The following is a 19,661-nucleotide window of genomic DNA, read 5'->3' on the forward strand; positions in this document are numbered from 1 at the left end:
GAGCATAGTTTACTTGGTCAGATGGAATACCAGTCAGGAGTTAACATTCGGCAACGACATGTCCAGTTAATCCACAAATCTCGCAGTTAGGTGCTACAACAGCTGCGGTGGCTGAAGGAGTGATGGTTAAGTTCTTGATCTTTCGAGTTAAAGCGTCTACTTTAGCGTTAACGCTGTCTATACCACTTACTTCGTACATTCCTCCTATGGTTTGGGTTTTCTCTAGCGCAGCTTGTTCTCCTCCCCATTGATAATGGTTTTGTGTCATGTTTTCTATGAGGTCGTATGCTTCATCATGGGGTTTGTCCATTAGAGCTCCGCCAGTAGCGGCATCTATAGTCATTTTAGTGTTTTAAAGTAGACCACCATAGAAAGTATGGATGTGTCATACCCCAAAATTTGCCTTCCATATTCCATTCACAATGATTCAAAGTTCAAGATTCAAATCCAAAACCATGCTCATCCTTTTTGGTATTTTATTTATATTTTATTTGAATTTTATTCATATAAATACAAAATAAAGTAAATAAAATACAAGATATATGAATTATCTCATAGGGTTTCCATTTATTGACTCATCTAAGGGCCCAAATGACATTGTGAAAGGGTCCAAAGTTATTGGTATTTGGTTGAGAAAGAGGAGGGTATCAAAATAGTAAGTTTCATGATTTTTTTAAAAGAAATTCTTTCTCTTAAGATCCAAGCCCAAAGAAACCCTAGGTGACAGATATATATTCTAAAAATACTCAAAAAGTGGGGGAGGACGAAATTTTGGCACAAGGAAACCCTAACCAAAAGTTCAAATTTTGTCAAGGAAGGGTGTAACCTCAAAACCTCGTTTCCATCCCTTTCCAGCAAGATCTAAGCCTTCTATTATCACGCTGAGGAGTTCAGAAGCCAGGCCCGACCATTCTTGAAGCCTCTCACGTCCTGAATCACTGCAACTCAAGCAACTCCGGTGGTTAAAACTTTTATGCTTTCATATTTACATGCCATGCGTTTTTAACCGTGTTCATACATATATTCGTGTTTATGTTGGTGTTCAGATGCACTTTGACTCTTTATATGCAAGTTCTAACGCAGGGATAGAGACTTGCCATTGTTAGGGCAAGATTTCGAGGAAGCTTCAAAACCATAGTTGTAGGCCGTTTCAGGAGAAACTAATCGGTCCATTAGATTCGCAAGGTCTTATATAGTGGATCTGGGTGGTTTTTGTTTTGCGTTTGGCTGATTTTTCAGGTGCGACCACCAGGCTCGTCGGAGAAGGTGGCGGAGCGTCACTGTTCCGGTGGCAGTCCAGTTGCAGGTTTGTACACGTGACCACACGGCAAGCTGCTATTGGGTGGTCAGAAAGTCAATCTCCCTCTACGCGCGTGTCATGAGCCGGTTCGCCAATCAATAAATTCTGGGCCCCACGCATATGTTTTGGTTTGAATATTTGAAATCCAATAGTTGTTATGATGTAGTTTTTGTTTTGTATAGTAATATTAAAAGGCGCAGGTGACTGGGATTGTTAGGGGCTTCGCTTGATAACAATGGGGTTGTGGGTTCGATCCCCACTCCTTTGCTATTTTTTTCAACAATTTCACACAAGGAATCCTGTGCAGACACTTCATTAACCTCTACAATGGACTCTCCGCGCTCAGCCATATGATTATGCCAGATCCAGATCTAACGTCCAGGAAGGAGGAGGTGTATACCATGGGCATTCAGCCAGTCATATGCAATCCGGTCCAGGTTCTTCAATATCATTTATTTATTTATTTGTTTTATTTAATCATTTAAATTAAATTAATTGTGATTATTTTAATTAATTAATTAGAATTAGGATTAGAAACAATTAGGATTAAGTTAGTATTTAGGATTATCCCGATTATTTTTCCGAGTATCTCCTCGATTAAATTCGAGTTAATTTAATTTATTCAACTTTTGTTATAAAAACCACACAAATCCTAAAAAGGTTATCCGTGCATTAGGGTTCGCCCAATCCCATGGCCAGAGTATTAGGATTAGGGTTTTCCAACCAACTTAGGTCTTTAGCCGAATAATTTAATTTATTATTCGCTTCGATTAAATCAATTGATCGCGGTGGGTAATAATCAAATAATTAAAATAATTCAAATATATATTATTTGGCTAAAGGGTTTCAACCATCTTATTGGTTGCGATGATTAGCCTATTTTTCTTTGAAAATTCGTTATTATTTGTAATCTAATCTATCGATTATGAGGGATAACGATAATTAAAATACATACATTTGCTATTCGCGGTAATTGAATCTATCGATTATAGTGGTTAGTAATCCTCCCTTTAACCCGTTAGCCATGGTAATCAAACCTATTGATTATTGCAACTAACGGTAACATATTAAAACCAGGGTTGTACGCCCAAACATTTAAAACACACTAAACCACGATACTACGGATTTTCATCTCTTCAACACCGCGATGTTCACAACTACGATAAGGTAATTCAAAATACCTTCGAACTTCGCATTTCAAAACAATTTTAAAACAACTTCAAAACACCTCCATAATAAAATTCTAATTCTAAGGCGTACAACCCTGTCCCCGAACTACGTTGACTCTGATTCTCCATAAGGAGATACGTAGGCACTTGGCAACAAGGCGAGTCCCCCTCCCTAAAATCTCAATTTTCCTCCTATTCATTTCCTTAGCTATAAACCTTAATAATTTAGCCATAAAACTGTTACCTTAGATTCAAAGCCATAGGAAAGGGTTGAGGGTGCCTAACACCTTCCCTCGACCTGAATATAGTATCTTACCCTGATCTCTATACTGCGTAGGGTTTCCGATTCGCCCTTCAGAATAGGTGGCGACTCTCTAAGCTTTAAATTTTAGGCAGGTTGCTACAGCTGGCGACTCTGCTGGGGACAACTATAATGGTGAATACTATGCTCCTATAGGTTTTGGCAGGGTTTAGGATTGACAACTTTTTAGGGTTTGGCTAATTCGCCTCTTTTCAGGGTTTGCAAATTTTTTTTTTGTCTTTGTCTAAAAATATTTAATTGTTTATAATATGTTTATATTTAATTGTTTATGTTAATATATTTATATTTAATTGCATAATTGTTATATTTTTATATACACTGCTGGCATTATGTAATGTTAAAACCCTAAGTGTGGGAGTTAACTTTGAGATCAATAGGGGAGTATGAATCGCCTACGAGTCTCATTGATAACTCCACTCGGAGTGGGTTGAATATTCGGAAATGTCCAAAACGAGGCTTGACTTTGTTGAGGGCAGGACGGGATATTTGGCTGATCTCTCCGGGAACCTACCCCAAAAATTCGAACCTCATGGATAAAATGAGTTGTTCTAAAATCCGAAGAGACAAAAAAGTCTCGGAGGCTACGAACGACCCCATGATACCTTCTAGAACCCCCTATAAAAAGGTTGGCTCCCAAGAGCCGCTACGTCGAACCTATGAACTTATGTGATTATGTGCTATATGTATATATATGTGTTGATCTTTTTTTTATTATTTCTTTTTCCATTCATCATACATCAGGGGCATTCTTGCATCATATTTTATTCAAAAAAAAGAAAGAAAAAAGGATATAATACATATCATGCATGGCATACACATCATTTTCATGACATTAAGAGAAGATTCCTCTTCTATCTCCAGAACAAGGGACCATTGGGAAGGATAACCTAACATCCCGACCATATTATCCAACAAAATTTCAGCAAAAGAGATCAATGGATCAGCAAAAGCAACAGGGTGGCCAACGCACCTGGAGGTCCAAGCCAAAACGATCATTCACTCCGTTGTACATGCCATTGTCTCAAGCCTTGCAACGCCTGCTCAGTCAGAACCTGGTAACTCTGCTACCTCCATACTCAGCTCCAGCTAACCCCGCTCCCGGGTACAAGCATCATGCTAGGTGCGCTTATCACTCAGATAGTCCTGGTCATGATACAGAGGATTGTGGGCCGTTGAAGCACAAGATCCAAGATTTGATTGAAGAATGACTCATTGAGTTCGAAGATCCTCGCAAGTCTAATGCCATAGGTGGCTAGAAGGAGGATTGCTTAGATCATTAGTTTTGTTTTCATTCGCAATTTCTTTCCGTTTGTTTAAACATTAGTCTTATGACATATGCTATGTACTTTACAACAATCATTAATGCATTGCTTACGTTTGTCTTGATTCATTCCTAGTGTTCTCACTATATTTAAAACTGTGTTTTTACTTGGTTTTCTCCTTTGTGATATTCAACTTTCGATCAAAGTCGTACACCTTTTGAGGGAGAATGACGAAAACAATACCACAATTTCATACACTACGCTTTCGAACAGACCGTGTTGACGATGTACAGGCATTGTTTCAATTCCTAAATAACGGAGATATAAGGATGTTAATCCCTCGTCAACCCCTTTGAGCCTAAAGAAGTAGGAGTTTTCCTTCATATAAAATAAAACCCTTCATATACAACCTGGGGTAAGGTAGCTGCTCAGTTAACTTAATCATTCCAAGTCGTTCCTTTGAACATAATCACCGATGGTTCCCCGTCATCATTAAGTCTGGCAGTCAGTATCCGCAAAGAAAAAAGAGAAAGCAATGCAAAAGCCTGCTGAGTCAAAACCTATTAAGGAGACTTAGGCAAAATTGGGGCATCTCGCTGACTATAGTTTTAAAATGAACAGTTCAGGCAGGAGTTAGGGATAACAAAGTCAAAAAGAGGTCACTACATACCCTCACAAAAGAAAAGAAAGGAGGATGACTGCCTTTGCAAAATAAACTTCTGGTTTTTGAACCATCATAAATGTCAATGTCATAATTCCCAAAGTCTTTTGGAGCCTAAACGCATAGTCAACTGAGCATAGGACTGGAGAACGTCACGAAGATTGGGATGGGTGCAAATAAACTTTGAGCCTCTATCCTTTGTTTCTTTAAACCGTGAACCAGGCCACATTACAACCCTTAAAAGTCCTAACTGAAGCATGGTTAGTTCGAAAGCATAGCGTTACCAAAGGTATCCCGACTCCTTAAGGTCTACTATAACTCTTGAGTTGATATCACTTTCTTACAAAAAAAAAACTTTGTTTTACTTAAAAATGTTTTTAAACTTTCAACACAGACATATGCATTCGCATCTTATGAATTTCATTACAAAGTACACTTGTCTATATAGATTTAAATGTTAACATCAGGGAGAAGTTTCATGGGGCATGGCTAATGGCTAAAAATCCTACTAACTGACGAAGTAGCTTTAAAAACTCGTCAAAAGAAGAAACATCCCTTAGGCATGACTGGGATAGCTAATATGTACACATGGCATAACTCGTCATTATCCCATTTACATGGGGCAATCTAATCAAGATCCATTGGAATCTCTCAAGGACGCTGAATAGCCCATGGGGCAAGTCCATTACCTGGGGGCACGTTGCAAAGGTCACTCAGTATCAGATGGTGTCAATGCCAGTCTCACATCCTTTCCAGGAACCTTTATAGGATACTTCTCAATCTGTCCATATAGTCTTCTTTAAGACATGTTCAAATACTTCTCACCCTTTTTAGGAGCCTTTTTCAGACAGTCTTTTAAAGACTCACCTTCTTATCCTTTCTATTTTCAAACCCTTGCAGACAGTCTTCTCTAAGACATATTCCTTTCCAAGAACCTTTTCTAGGTAGTCTTCTGTAAGACATCTCTTAACTTTTTCAGTTAGTCTTTTGTAGACATATTCAAACTTCTCTTACGCTTTCAAGAACCTTGTCAAACTTTGTTTAAAGTACAGAGTCTTCTCTAAGACAGTTCACCATCCTTTCTAGGGTGATCTTCTTCAAGATGTCTTTTCCTAAGTTTTGTTTAAAACCCCACATTCCTTAAAACAGTCTTTATCCTCTATAGGAATATTTTGACCCTCGTCACAAGCATGTTCTTTTGAGCTTTGTTTAAAGCGCAGTCTTGTTTAAGACAACCTCCCATTTCGTTCAAGGACCTCTTTAAGGTAATCTTATGGCAGACATCATCTCATTCTTGAGCACCCAGCAAATCATTGTCCGTCAGGCGTGACCGAAGCGCATGACTCACTCTGAAAAGAATCTGCTTCACATTCAAACCAATACTTACAATCAAGAATCCTATTGACTAGAGCCATATCTTTCAAGAGTTCAAACATTGGGGCAAGGCATATCAGGCAAGACATGGTGAAATTCGAGTTCTCTCTAAAGGCCCTTCATTCAGATTAAGGGGCATGTCTCAAAATTTCTGATATTCGGGAAGTCACACTAGTAGCATACAAGGAGCATTGTTGCATAACTAATCTTCCCACGCCTGTACTATTAACATCCCGCAGTGTGGGATAAGCATACATGCATAATTCTCATTTATTTTGAGAATCTCATTACATGACACACGCATCATAACATTGCATAAAACTAACGCTGCCTTTTCAGGTCACTTCATAATCAGAAGGGTGTTATCATCCAATTACAGTGCAAATACGATCGTATCAACGATTCAATATTAACAAGATACAATTCCAATACCTCATTCCAAGTCTTTCTTCAAAGACAATCCAGAAGCAATCTAAGAATTTCTTACCTCTCCAGGTAGTCTTGTCCAAGACAATTATCAACCTTCCCAAGCAATCTTGTTTAAGACGTATCCTAACCTTTCTAGGCAATCTTGTTTAAGATGTATCTTATCCTTTCCAAGCAGTCTTGTGTAAGACGTATCCTAACCTTTCTAGGTAGTTTTGTTTAAAACATTCCACGACCTTTATAGGAACCTTTCTAGGTAGTTTTGTTTAAAATGCTTCGTATCCTTTATAGGAACCTTTCTAGGTAATTTTATTTAAAACGTTTCATGCCCTTTATAGGAACCTTTCTAGGTAGTTTTGTTTAAAACGTTTTATGACCTTTATAGGAACCTTTCTAGGTAGTTTTGTTTAAAACGTTTCATGTCCTTTATAGGAACCTTTCTAGGTAGTTTTGTTTAAAACGTCTTATGTCCTTTATAGGAACCTTTCTAGGTAGTTTTGTTTAAAACGTTTCATGTCCTTTATAGGAACCTTTCTAGGTAGTTTTGTTTAAAACGTCTCATGTCCTTTATAGGAACCTTTCTAGGTAGTTTTGTTTAAAACGTATTATTCCCTTTATAGGAATCTTTCTAGATAGTTTTGTTTAAAATATATCACTCCCTTTATAGGAACCTTTCTAGGTAGTTTTGTGTAGAATATTTCATAGCCTTTATAGGAACCTTTCTAGGTAGTTTTGTTTAAAACGTATCATGCCTTTATAGGAACCTGTCTAGGTAGCTCTGTTTAAAACATATCATGCCCTTTATAGGAACCTCTCTAGGTAAGTCTTGTTTAAGATATCCCGTATCCTATCTAAGAGCCTTTTCAGGTGAGTCCTGTTTAAGACGTACCATAGTCTGTCTAGGTAGTCTTGTTTAAGACGTTTCATATCTTTTTAGGAGCCTTTCTAGGTGAGTCTTATTTAAGACATATCATGCCTTTCTAGGTAGCCTTCTTAAAATGTTTATCCAATCTTTTCTAAGATACACTTAGTTCTTTTAAAGAACTCCTCAGTTAGTCTTCTCCAAGACATTCTTCCTAAGCATTGTTCAAAGCCTAAGCTCCTTCGCATCAAATTTCGATATACCCTATTCAGGAACCTCTTTAGGTAGTCTTATGTAAGACATTACTTCCTCTCTCCTCGGATACGATCAATATGATCCTGGTATGAAGAGCATATGCTCTGGACAAGCATCTTGTCAAACAAATAGGTGGCATCTATAAGCCCATCTCCCACAGAACTCTTTCCCTACGCAAGCAAATTTCAGGGCATTTCAGTGTCCAATCATCTTCTACCTCTTCAGGTTCAAGAAGATTGAACAGGGGCAGCTGTCATACCCCAAAAATTGCCTTCCATATTCCATTCACAATGATTCAAAGTTCAAGATTCAAATCCAAAACCATGCTCATCCTTTTTGGTATTTTATTTATATTTTATTTGAATTTTATTCATATAAATACAAAATAAAGTAAATAAAATACAAGATATATGAATTATCTCATAGGGTTTCCATTTATTGACTCATCTAAGGGCCCAAATGACATTGTGAAAGGGTCCAAAGTTATTGGTATTTGGTTGAGAAAGAGGAGGGTATCAAAATAGTAAGTTTCATGATTTTTTTTAAAAGAAATTCTTTCTCTTAAGATCCAAGCCCAAAGAAACCCTAGGAGACAGATATATATTCTAAAAATACTCAAAAAGTGGGGGAGGACGAAATTTTGGCTCAAGGAAACCCTAACCAAAAGTTCAAATTTTGTCAAGGAAGGGTGTAACCTCAAAACCTCGTTTCCACCCCTTTCCAGCAAGATCTAAGCCTTCTATTATCACGCTGAGGAGTTCAGAAGCCAGGCCCGACCATTCTTGAAGCCTCTCACGTCCTGAACCACTGCAACTCAAGCAACTCCGGTGGTTAAAACTTCTATGCTTTCATATTTACATGCCATGCATTTTTAACCGTGTTCATACATATATTCGTGTTTATGGTGGTGTTCAGATGCACTTTGACTCTTTATATGCAAGTTCTAACGCAGGGATTGAGGCTTGCCATTGTTAGGGCAAGATTTCGGGGAAGCTTCAAAACCATAGGTGTAGGCCGTTTCAGGAGAAACTAATCGGTCCATTAGATTCGCAAGGTCTTATATAGTGGATCTGGGTGGTTTTTGTTTTGCGTTTGGCTGATTTTTCAGGTGCGACCACCAGGCTCGTCGGAGAAGGTGACGGAGCGTCACTGTTCCGGTGGCAGTCCAGTTGCAGGTTTGTACACGTGACCACACGGCAAGCTGCTATTGGGTGGTCAGAAAGTCAATCTCCCTCTACGCGCGTGTCATGAGCCGGTTCGCCAGTCAATAAATTCTGGGCCCCACGCATATGTTTTGGTTTGAATATTTGAAATCCAATAGTTGTTATGATGTAGTTTTTGTTTTGTATAGTAATATTAAAAGGCGCAGGTGACTGGGATGGTTAGGGGCTTCGCTTGATAACAATGGGGTTGTGGGTTCGATCCCCACTCCTTTGCTATTTTTTTCAACAATTTCACACAAGGAATCCTGTGCAGACACTTCATTAACCTCTACAATGGACTCTCCGCGCTCAGCCATATGATTATGCCAGATCCAGATCTAACGTCCAGGAAGGAGGAGGTGTATACCATGGGCATTCAGCCAGTCATATGCAATCCGGTCCAGGTTCTTCAATATCATTTATTTATTTATTTGTTTTATTTAATCATTTAAATTAAATTAATTGTGATTATTTTAATTAATTAATTAGAATTAGGATTAGAAACAATTAGGATTAAGTTAGTATTTAGGATTATCCCGATTATTTTTCCGAGTATCTCCTCGATTAAATTCGAGTTAATTTAATTTATTCAACTTTTGTTATAAAAACCACAAAAATCCTAAAAAGGTTATCCGTGCATTAGGGTTCGCCCAATCCCATGGCCAGAGTATTAGGATTAGGGTTTTCCAACCAACTTAGGTCTTTAGCTGAATAATTTAATTTATTATTCGCTTCGATTAAATCAATTGATCGCGGTGGGTAATAATCAAATAATTAAAATAATTCAAATATATATTATTTGGCTAAAGGGTTTCAACCATCTTATTGGTTGCGATGATTAGCCTATTTTTCTCTGAAAATTCGTTATTATTTGTAATCGAATCTATCGATTATGAGGGATAACGATAATTAAAATACATACATTTGCTATTCGCGGTAATCGAATCTATCGATTATAGTGGTTAGTAATCCTCCCTTTAACCCGTTAGCCATGGTAATCAAACCTATTGATTATTGCAACTAACGGAAACATATTAAAACCAGGGTTGTACGCCCAAACATTTAAAACACACTAAACCACGATACTACGGATTTTCATCTCTTCAACACCGCGATGTTCACAACTACGATAAGGTAATTCAAAATACCTTCGAACTTCGCATTTTCAAAACAATTTTAAAACAACTTCAAAACACCTCCATAATAAAATTCTAATTCTAAGGCGTACAACCCTGTCCCCGAACTACGTTGACTCTGATTCTCCATAAGGAGATACGTAGGCACTTGGCAACAAGGCGAGTCCCCATCCCTAAAATCTCAATTTTCCTCCTATTCATTTCCTTAGCTATAAACCTTAATAATTTAGCCATAAAACTGTTACCTTAGATTCAAAGCCATAGGAAAGGGTTGAGGGTGCCTAACACCTTCCCTCGACCTGAATATAGTATCTTACCCTGATCTCTATACTGCGTAGGGTTTCCTATTCGCCCTTCAGAATAGGTGGCGACTCTCTAAGTTATAATTTTTAGGCAGGTTGCTACAGGATGATCAGCCATGGTTCGAGTCCATGATGAGGGCATAGTCTAAGCATGTCCTTGTATCGTTTTCAAGCTTCGAAGAGTGATTCGTTATCTTTTTGGGTAAATCCGTTGATTTGACCTCTTAGCATAGCAGTTTTGCTAGGCGAAAAATATCTAGCTAAGAATACTCTCTTCAGTTTGTCCCGTGTAGTTATGGAATTGGAAGGCAGGGACTGAAGCCACGCTCTAGCTCTATCTCTCAAGGAGAAGGGAAAAAGGTGTAATCAAATAGCTTCGGAGCTAACGTTAATAGCTTTGACAGTGTCGGCATATTGCACGAACACGGATAAATGGAGATTAGGATCGTCTGCAGGGCTTCCAGAGAATTGATTATGTTGGACAGCTTGTACCAATGAAGGTTTCAGTTCGAAATTGTTTGCCTAAATCGCAGGTGGTGCGATACTTGAGTGCGGTTCAGCTTGTGAAGGAGCGGCATAGTCTCTAAGAGGACGAGGGGCAGCCAACTCTAACTTCAGGGTAATTTGATTGATTTGATCAGTAAAGACCAATTCCTGAGAAATCGGACTTGGTGCTACTTCGGGAAGATTGCAAGCTCGACGTCTTACGTTAAAAAACGTTCGATCTCATTAATTCATTGTATTAAATCCCCTCCTTGAACGAGTACTTGGCATACAATCGTTCAAACAGAAAGGAAAGAATTTGCCCTAGTCTCTACGGTGTAACAGTGAGTTACGATATCGACTTAAATAGTCCCCGGCAACGGCGCCAAAAACTTGATCGCGACTTTACGTGTCTATAAATCTGATAACTGCAAGTGCACAGTCGTGTCGTGTAGTTTTAAAAGATATTGAATCCACAGGGACTATGAATCGATCTACCGTTATCTAAGGTTACTATGTAAAGCTAAGGCTACTTATATTTTGATTGTTTCTAAAAGGGAAGGTAATCGTTAATTCTCAGAAATATAATAATAACGGATATCAGTATGTATTTCGTCTAACTTAGGTGATCCGAAGGTCCATTGGCTATGGTATTCATTCGATTAAAAATCTTTATTAATTCAGTTGATTAAAAGTCCTCCTCTCAAACTCTCGCTCTATTGATTTAGACCACTATCCTAACTCATAATGTACGCTCTCGCCATCCCATTAGATTTAGAAAAGCTTTTTGAAAAGAACTTAGTTAATAAAATGCTCGCTTTATGAAGTCGTTATTTACTTAAACCTCCTAGTCTCAAACTCTCGCTCTGTTGACTCGGTTCATGCTAGTATCCCCTAACGTACGCTCTGCCATCCCGCGTGGGGTTTAAAAACACTTTTTGAAAGTAAATAATTTCTAATTAGTTTTAATACGCTTTCGCCATCCTTAAAACTAATGTCCTATGTCTACTGTCCAGTTAAGAATCTCAAACTTTCGCTCTATTGATTTTAACCTTAGTGGGCCTTAAAATCTCAAACTCTCGCTCTATTGGTTTTAAGACTTTATTAATTAAATTAGACATAAAACCAAAAACAAGTGATATTTAATAAAACATAATTAAGCCAATTTATTTCGGATCCCGCGGTTAACTTACTTTACATACCGATATCTTAATTAATTAGCCAGACATATTGATACGGTTAAACATGCATAAATTTGTTTGGTTTATAATGAAAGGCATGTTAAAAGACATACAATATATCATGCAATTAAATAATATAAAGGCAATAAATAAATAACCTGAATAAAATAAATCTGAAATAAATCTGGATCTTGGAGTACTCGAACTTCCGCCACAGGTCGGCTGGATCGTTCTTCAGAAATTATTAGGCGTAAAATTTAAAGGCAAGGAAAAAATAAAACTAAATCTAACGTAAGGTTAGATCTATAAAAGGTTCACAACAATTTCCGGTGTAGAAATTGTTATGAGAAAAAGAAAGCAAATGAATAAAATGCGGAGAAAATAAAATGCTTGGGAAATGAATTCGGCAGCACTTCGTTAGCAAAATTTCGGACCTCAAGAACTGAAGTATCAGCGTCCTTTTATAGGTGAGGTTCTGCAGTTGGATTCCGTGAATGTAGCACGTTTTTGGACTCAGACTTGGGAGACGCACGTCTCCACTTCTTCGGGAAGACTCAGCAACGGACTTGAGACGTGCGTCTCAAGTGGAGATTTTTTAGGGAAGGTGGGATACGGACGTCTCCTATAGGTAACGTGGCAGAGAGACGTTGGAGACGGGCGTCTCCACGTGCTGAAGTGGACTTTTCCAGCTCCTTCGTGGGCTGGGCTTGATCTTTAGGCATTTGGGTCTTCTTTGCACCCCTCTATTCACTTCAACACCTCTCTTTCATCTTTTAAGAATAAATAATAATGATTTTTGCTCCATTTCTTCTTCTTTTCACAAATAGTCTCAATATGAACTCAAAACCTGAAACATCGCAAATACCCGCATAATATCATAATAAAACAATATAATTAAAAGAAAACGCTAATAATACTTATGGATTTTAAGCTAAATATATGACATAAAATCGTGTTATCAACAGTATTATGGCAATGGAAATTGCTGGCTCTTGTAATGGCATCCTATGACTCTGTTACTGATCATTTTAAAGTCGTTGTTGTTTTATGTAATCATTATGGTGTTGAGAAAACTCAAGTGCAGGTCCATACTCTGGGTACCTAATTTTTAAAAAATATTGAGGAGTTCCATTTTTGATTTTATCCCGAACAAAAATCGGGAAAATGTGTGAGTGGCACAATCAATTGGTTGGCTTCTTATCAAGGTTGGCCTAGCTCAAGTCCACCCTTTACTGTATCTTTTGTTTTGGGCAATGAGTCTTATGGGAAATTTTTGTTGCCCGATAATGTAGAGGTCAATGACAACTCCTTGAGATCGGATGTGTCAAGAGATTGTTTATGCATGATTTCTAGTCATGATGTTTGGCTTATGAAGGAATATGAAAAAAAAAAAAAGTCTTGGACCAAATTGTTTACTATTTCATACACGCATGTTCCTAGAATGTCGTATTCCTTCACCAAGGTGGTATATGTTTTTGAGGATGGCTAAGTGTTGCTTCAAATTAAAATGACTTTTGTTCGTCCGCAGATGGTATATGATCCAAGGATTGCTACTTTTAAGTTGGTTACATTTCAAAAGAGGTTGCATGGTTCAGTGTTTTTCGACTTAGATGTTTCAAAGTATGGATGCCTAGTAGCTTGCATTGAGAGTTTATTTGGATACGGTGCTATATCACTTCAACATAAGAGGTGTCAATTATATAGATGTGGCTGCCATTTTAGCACTTAGTTTTTCTATTGGACCATCCTTCAGTATTCCAAGAAACTCTTTTTCCAGTTACTCACAAATCACAAAGACCGTTTTATCACTATATCACAACAAGACAATTTTGCATTAAAGCATAAAAAAAAACCGTAACTGAATGGCAATGCATCTTTTTTGTTGATCAGTATGAGAACCTAGCAAACTTCAGTGTACAAGACCTGAGACTTAGGATTAAACAAATGTGGAATACTAAGAAACTTGGTACTGTGGATGGTATTTCTATGTTTCTTCAGATTCATCCTTTTTCTTCATACAGTGTATTTTCTCTGATTTATTTTCTACAGTGTATTTTGACTAACCTTTATTTCCAAGTTTAGCTACAACAGTGCATGAAAGATTAATTTGTTATTTGTGATTTGTTCTCTTTAATAGGCAGTGGAATTAAGGGATATTCCACCCGAAAACAACGCGGAAAGCTCTTATTACGCAAAATAAATGAGCGGTAGAATATTTCAGATATGAAAATTACAATTGTCTACTAGATTATAAAAAGTATATAACTACTTCCAAGAATTAAGGACAATCTCCGTCATACATATATTAAAATTTAGAGATTTATTTAGTGATGGAACTTGCAATAAAATTAAAAAGGTGGGATTGAAATGAATGATTTGATTTTGAAAGGCCATTTTTTTTCATTGTGATACAACACAATTCTACTTTGTTTAATATTATTTTGAGCCAAAGGTGGCATTGTTATTAGAAATCTCTCTCTCAAATTCATCTAGAAACAAAAAATAATCTAATATTTTATTTATTTTGGTAATCATACTTTTCATTCTATCAAAAACATGCATACTACATTGTTTCCTTTATTGATAGGTAGTTTTTCAACTCACAATGTACTAATAGATTATAGAACCATATCCCTTGATGCTCATACTACAAACCGCTGCATTTGTTGGAGACAGAGGATAAAAGGTAAATGGAATCTCTATTTGAAGTAATGTTTCATTTCTTAATGCAGTACCTTTCAATACAATGAGCCACAATCTATACTGGTGCATAGAAAATTCTAGTGGATAAGTGAAACATCTAGCAATATTAAATGACTCTCTCTAGAACTTACAGATACGTGAATGTAATTCTAGATACATTAAGGAACCTAGGAATATGAAACATTGCAAATTATCATTTTAACACCCCCTCTTAATTTGTAATTTTCATGATATGTTTGAATTGTTCAAGCTTCTCAAGTGATACTGCTTTGGTAAGAACATCTGCTGGCTGCTCTGTGGTCTTGATGTACTCTAAGTAGATTTCCTTCTTTTGAACCATATCACGAATGTAGTTGTGGCGCAACTCAATATGCTTAGATCTTCCATGAAAAACTGGATTTTTTTACATGGAAATTGCTTATTGGTTATCACAGAAAATAGGAGTTGAATCTTCTACCTTTTGCTGCAAGTCAATCAAAATTCTTCTCAACCAAACAGCTTCGCCTGTAGCTTCATTCGCTGAGATATATTCAGCCTCTGCTGAAGACAGAGCAACTGAGTTTTGCTTTTTAGAACTCCATGAAATAGCGTTGGATCCTAGACAAAAAACATAGGCTGAAGTACTTTTTCTATCATTAAAACTATCAGCCCAATCACTATCAGTGTAGCCAACTAATTTGTTATTTTCTTCCTTCACATACTTGATTCCAAGCTTCTTGGTGCCTTGGAGATAGCGCAAAATCCTCTTTGCTGCTGCAAAATGAAGCTTACTCGGTTCATTCATAAATCTAGTAACCAAACTAACCGAATGTACTATGTCTGGCCTTGTATTTGTGAGATAAATCAAGGAACCAACAAGGCTTCTATAGACTTTTGGATTTGACTTTTCTGCACCATCATTCGGCTGCAATTTTTCATTCAATGCCATGGGGGTTGAGACTGGTTTGCAACTCTCCAATCTGAATTTTTTAAGCAAATCATGAATGTATTTTTCTTGCGCGATAAAAATCTCGCTCTTTGTTTGCTTCACTTGAATTCCAAGAAAATACCTCATCAATCCAAGATCTGTCATCTCATATCCTTTCATCATTGCTTCCTTGAATGATTGTACCATATTAAGATTAATTTGTTCCTGCATAAATTAAATCATCAACATAGAGACAAACCATCAAGAAATTAGCACCATTTCTTTTCACATATAGAGATGGTTCGGATGGACTTTTCAGAAATCCGTTTTGCAAGAAGTAAGTATCAACTTTGCTGTTCCACGCCCTCGGCGCTTGTTTCAGACCGTAAAGAGCTTTGTGTAGCTTGTAGACTTTTCCTTCTTTTCCTTTTGCTTCAAAACCTTTAGGCTGCTTAACATAAACTTCTTCTTCTAGTTCTCCATTAAGAAAAGCTGATTTAACATCAAGTTGAAAAACTTGCAATTCTAATTGAGCTACCAAAGCAAGGATTGTTCTGATTGTCTCCATACGTGCTACGGGAGCGAAAGTTTCATTAAAATCCACACCAGGCTGTTGTGAATACCCTTTCGCCACTAACCGCGCTTTATACTTTTGTACACTTCCATCTTCATTATACTTGGTCTTATAGACCCACTTCAAACCAATTGCATCTTTTCCTATTGGAAGATCTACAAGCTGCCACGTACGATTCTTTTCAATGATCAGCATTTCCTCATTCATGGCTTCCGTCCATACTTCTTCTTTTATTGCCTCTTCAAAGCATTGTGTCTCATGTGCAAGAAATGCAACATTACATGATTGGAGAATTTCTTCCAAAGAACGAAACTTTCTTGGTGGAGTTTCTGAATCAGAATCATCCTCAAGAGAATTACTCCTTGATGGACCAGCAACATCAAGAGGTGGCTGCTTGAGTTCAATAGGCACCATAGGTGTTTGCACAACATCTTCAGCTTCCCATTTCCATGCGGCATTTTCAATAAAAATTACATCTCTTGAAATTACCAATTGACTAGTTGTTGGATTAATAAGACGACATCCTTTTGATTCATCACTATATCCAACAAAAATAAGCTTTTCACCTTTTTCATCAAATTTTTCTCTACTTTGAGCAGGAACAAGAGAATATGCAATACATCCAAAGACTTTAAGTTGACTTACAACTGGTTTTCTTCCATGCCATGCCTCGAAAGGAGTTTTATCTTGAACTGCCTTTGTAGGGGATCGATTGAGGATGTAAGCAGCATTATTAACAGCTTCATCCCATAAATTATTTGGAAGCTCTTTACCTTTTAGCATGCTTCTAGCCATTTCAACAGTTGTTCTATTTTTCCTTTCCGCCACACCATTTTGTTGTGGCGTGTGAAAGTTGCCTATGAATACATTGTTCTTTACAATAATTGAGAAATGGCTTGTAGATAAATTCTCCTCCTCTGTCGGTTCTGAGAGTCTTTAACTTGTAGCCACTTTGATTTTCATCAAGGGCTTTAAAATGCAAGAACTTGGTAAAAGCTTCTGATTTCTGATCAAGAAAATAAATCCATATCATTCTAGTGTAACCATCAACAAAGAGCAGAAAATACCTCTTGTTTCCAAGAGATGGAGTTCTAGCAGGTCCGCAAATATCTGCATGTACTAGTTCAAGAGGGGATTGAGCTCTCCATGATGATTTTGGAAACGGAAGACGATGCATTTTTCCATATATGCAACCTTCACAAAATTCATTATCCATCTTGATTTCGGGAAGCCCAACAACCATATTCCTTTGTTTAAAGAGTTGCAAACCTTTGATGTTCAAGTGTCCGTATCTCAAATGCCAAAGATAAGAGTCATCAGAACTTTTACTGCAAAATGCAGCAGGCTGGAACGACTTCATGTTGAGGGGAAAAAGATTACTAGGAGTCTGCAACACTGTGACAATATGCTCTCCTGATTTTTTTTGTCAAAAATCTCACATTTATCATCATCAAAAATCAGCCTATAACCTCTTTTCATTATCTGTCCAACACTTAAGAGATTTTGTGAAATATTAGGAGAATAATGGACATCATGAATGAATTGTTTGCTACCTTCAGTAGTATGAACTACTACAATGCCTTTTCCTTCAATTTTCACATGTTTTCCGTCACCAAGTTCAACATGAGAATAATAGTTTTTATTTAGCCCTTCAAATATGTTTTAGTTCCCTGTTACATGATTGCTATAACCACTATCCAAAAACCATATGCCACCAAATTTTTGATCATTAATCATAGTAGAGAATAATTTATTTGCGTCATCTTCTGCAGAAAAATTAACTCCCTTCATTCTTTCATCACCTTCTTTCTTCTTATGGCAACAATCTCTATCACAATGATTAGGAATGTTGCATCTAGTACATCTAAAACAACAATCTTTTGATTCATGTCCGGGTTTTTTGCAAATAAGACAACATGAATTAGAATTACCTTGTCTCCTTTCTCCTCTGCCTCTGCCTCTATTTCCATAATGTCTTCCATGTCCTCTATTAGTAGTTTGTCTATGAAATGAGTCCCATCTTCCTTCTTGTTGCGAGTTGGAACTCCTGATATTCATCTTTTCTTGAAAAAGATTCTCCAATGGCTGATTGTTGTATCTATTCACTCTTTGTTCATGTGCTTCCAAGGAACCCATGAGTTCATATTGTGTTACTTTTGCAAGGTCATTTGATTCTTCAATAACAGCAACAACATGCTCAAATTTTTAAGGGAGGCTTCGCAATATTTTCTCGACTACTTTCTTTTTTGGAACTTCATCTCCAAAAATTTTAATTTGATTTCCAATCTCAGTAGCTCTGATACCAAAACTGTTGGAGACAGAGGATAAAAGGTAAATGGAATCTCTATTTGAAGTAATGTTTAATTTCTTAATGCAGTACCTTTCAATACAGTGAGCCACAATTTATACTGGTGCATAGAAAATTCAAGTGGATAAGTGAAACATCTAGCAGTATTAAATGAATCTCTCTAGAACTTACAGATACATGAATGTAATTCTAGATACATTAAGAAACCTAGGAATATGAAACATTGCAAATTATCATTTTAACAGCATTTGTGGCTAAATGTCTCAAAATGGAACTGATGGTAGGCGATGAAGCTGACATTGTGTTTCTGGGATGGAGCATTGGAAAACATCTTGTCAAACTTCTGCAAGCATGCATCAAAGACTCGAAATGATACATTCATTCTCAAGATTTTAATTTAAAATTAACACCAACTAAATACATATTAATAAACACAAGTTTTAAAGTTGGATACATAACTCTATAATGTAAAAAAGGGCCACAAGATACCACTGATTATATACACAAAGTGGCCCTTAACAACGCCTTATGTAACTTTTGTGTTCTAAGTAGAATTTTCATCGGCATCTTACGATAGAAAAATTCATATTTTTCATTGAACTTTTTAATTTCATATATATTTGCCGACATTGACCGATCAAAGACTTCTAATATAATAATATAAATAGCCCTCACTAAAGTTGAACACTAACTAACATAGTTAAAATGGGTTGGGTGAAAGGTTTAATCGAACTATTTTGCTGTGGCATACCAGCAGTAGTTCTCTGCCTTGCAATACCAGAGGTAGCACAAAAACTGTCGAAAGCCTCATTGCAAATTTCAAGGCTATTATTGATTCTCAACCTCTTGACCTTCTTGCCAGTCTGATTTTCGACCAGAGTCTTCCAACTTTTGAAATTTTCAAAAGTCTCATCCTTAGTCTTCTGGATGAATATTTCCTGGATAAATCATCAACTATGGATAGAAAATACTTTGCTCCTGAATGTGATGGACACCTTGCAGACCCCCAAAGATCAGCATGGATGTAATCAAGGGATCCATGTGTTCTTTGTTTGCCTTTGTTGAACTTCACTCTGCAAGATTTTCCAAGTACACAAGGTTCACAAAACTTCAACTTTTCGACTCTAACTCCACCAAGCAGATTTTGTTTCCCTAATTTGACCAGACCGCTTTGACTGACATGGCCCAATCTCATGTGAAGAATTTTCCCTTTGGAGAGAGTCAGATGCATGTT

The 19,661-nt window shown here is 37.0% G+C and overlaps 1 protein-coding gene and 1 non-coding gene across 2 annotated transcripts; one reads left to right on the top strand and one right to left on the bottom strand.

Annotated features, from left to right (window-relative positions):
* Nucleotides 1-10,395: 10,395 nt before the first annotated feature.
* LOC131639983 (small nucleolar RNA R71) lies at nt 10,396-10,502 on the top strand. Its single transcript, XR_009295119.1, has one exon. It is a non-coding gene; the product is annotated as a small nucleolar RNA R71 (small nucleolar RNA).
* A 4,554-nt stretch (nt 10,503-15,056) lies between these two features.
* LOC131639982 (secreted RxLR effector protein 161-like) lies at nt 15,057-15,752 on the bottom strand. The gene has a single exon (XM_058910404.1). The coding sequence runs from the start codon at nt 15,750-15,752 to the stop codon at nt 15,057-15,059; it is 696 nt and encodes a 231-aa protein (XP_058766387.1).
* Nucleotides 15,753-19,661: the final 3,909 nt, after the last annotated feature.

This window comes from Vicia villosa, unplaced genomic scaffold (genome assembly GCF_029867415.1).
Source record: "Vicia villosa cultivar HV-30 ecotype Madison, WI unplaced genomic scaffold, Vvil1.0 ctg.002876F_1_1, whole genome shotgun sequence".
Taxonomy (NCBI): domain Eukaryota; kingdom Viridiplantae; phylum Streptophyta; class Magnoliopsida; order Fabales; family Fabaceae; genus Vicia; species Vicia villosa.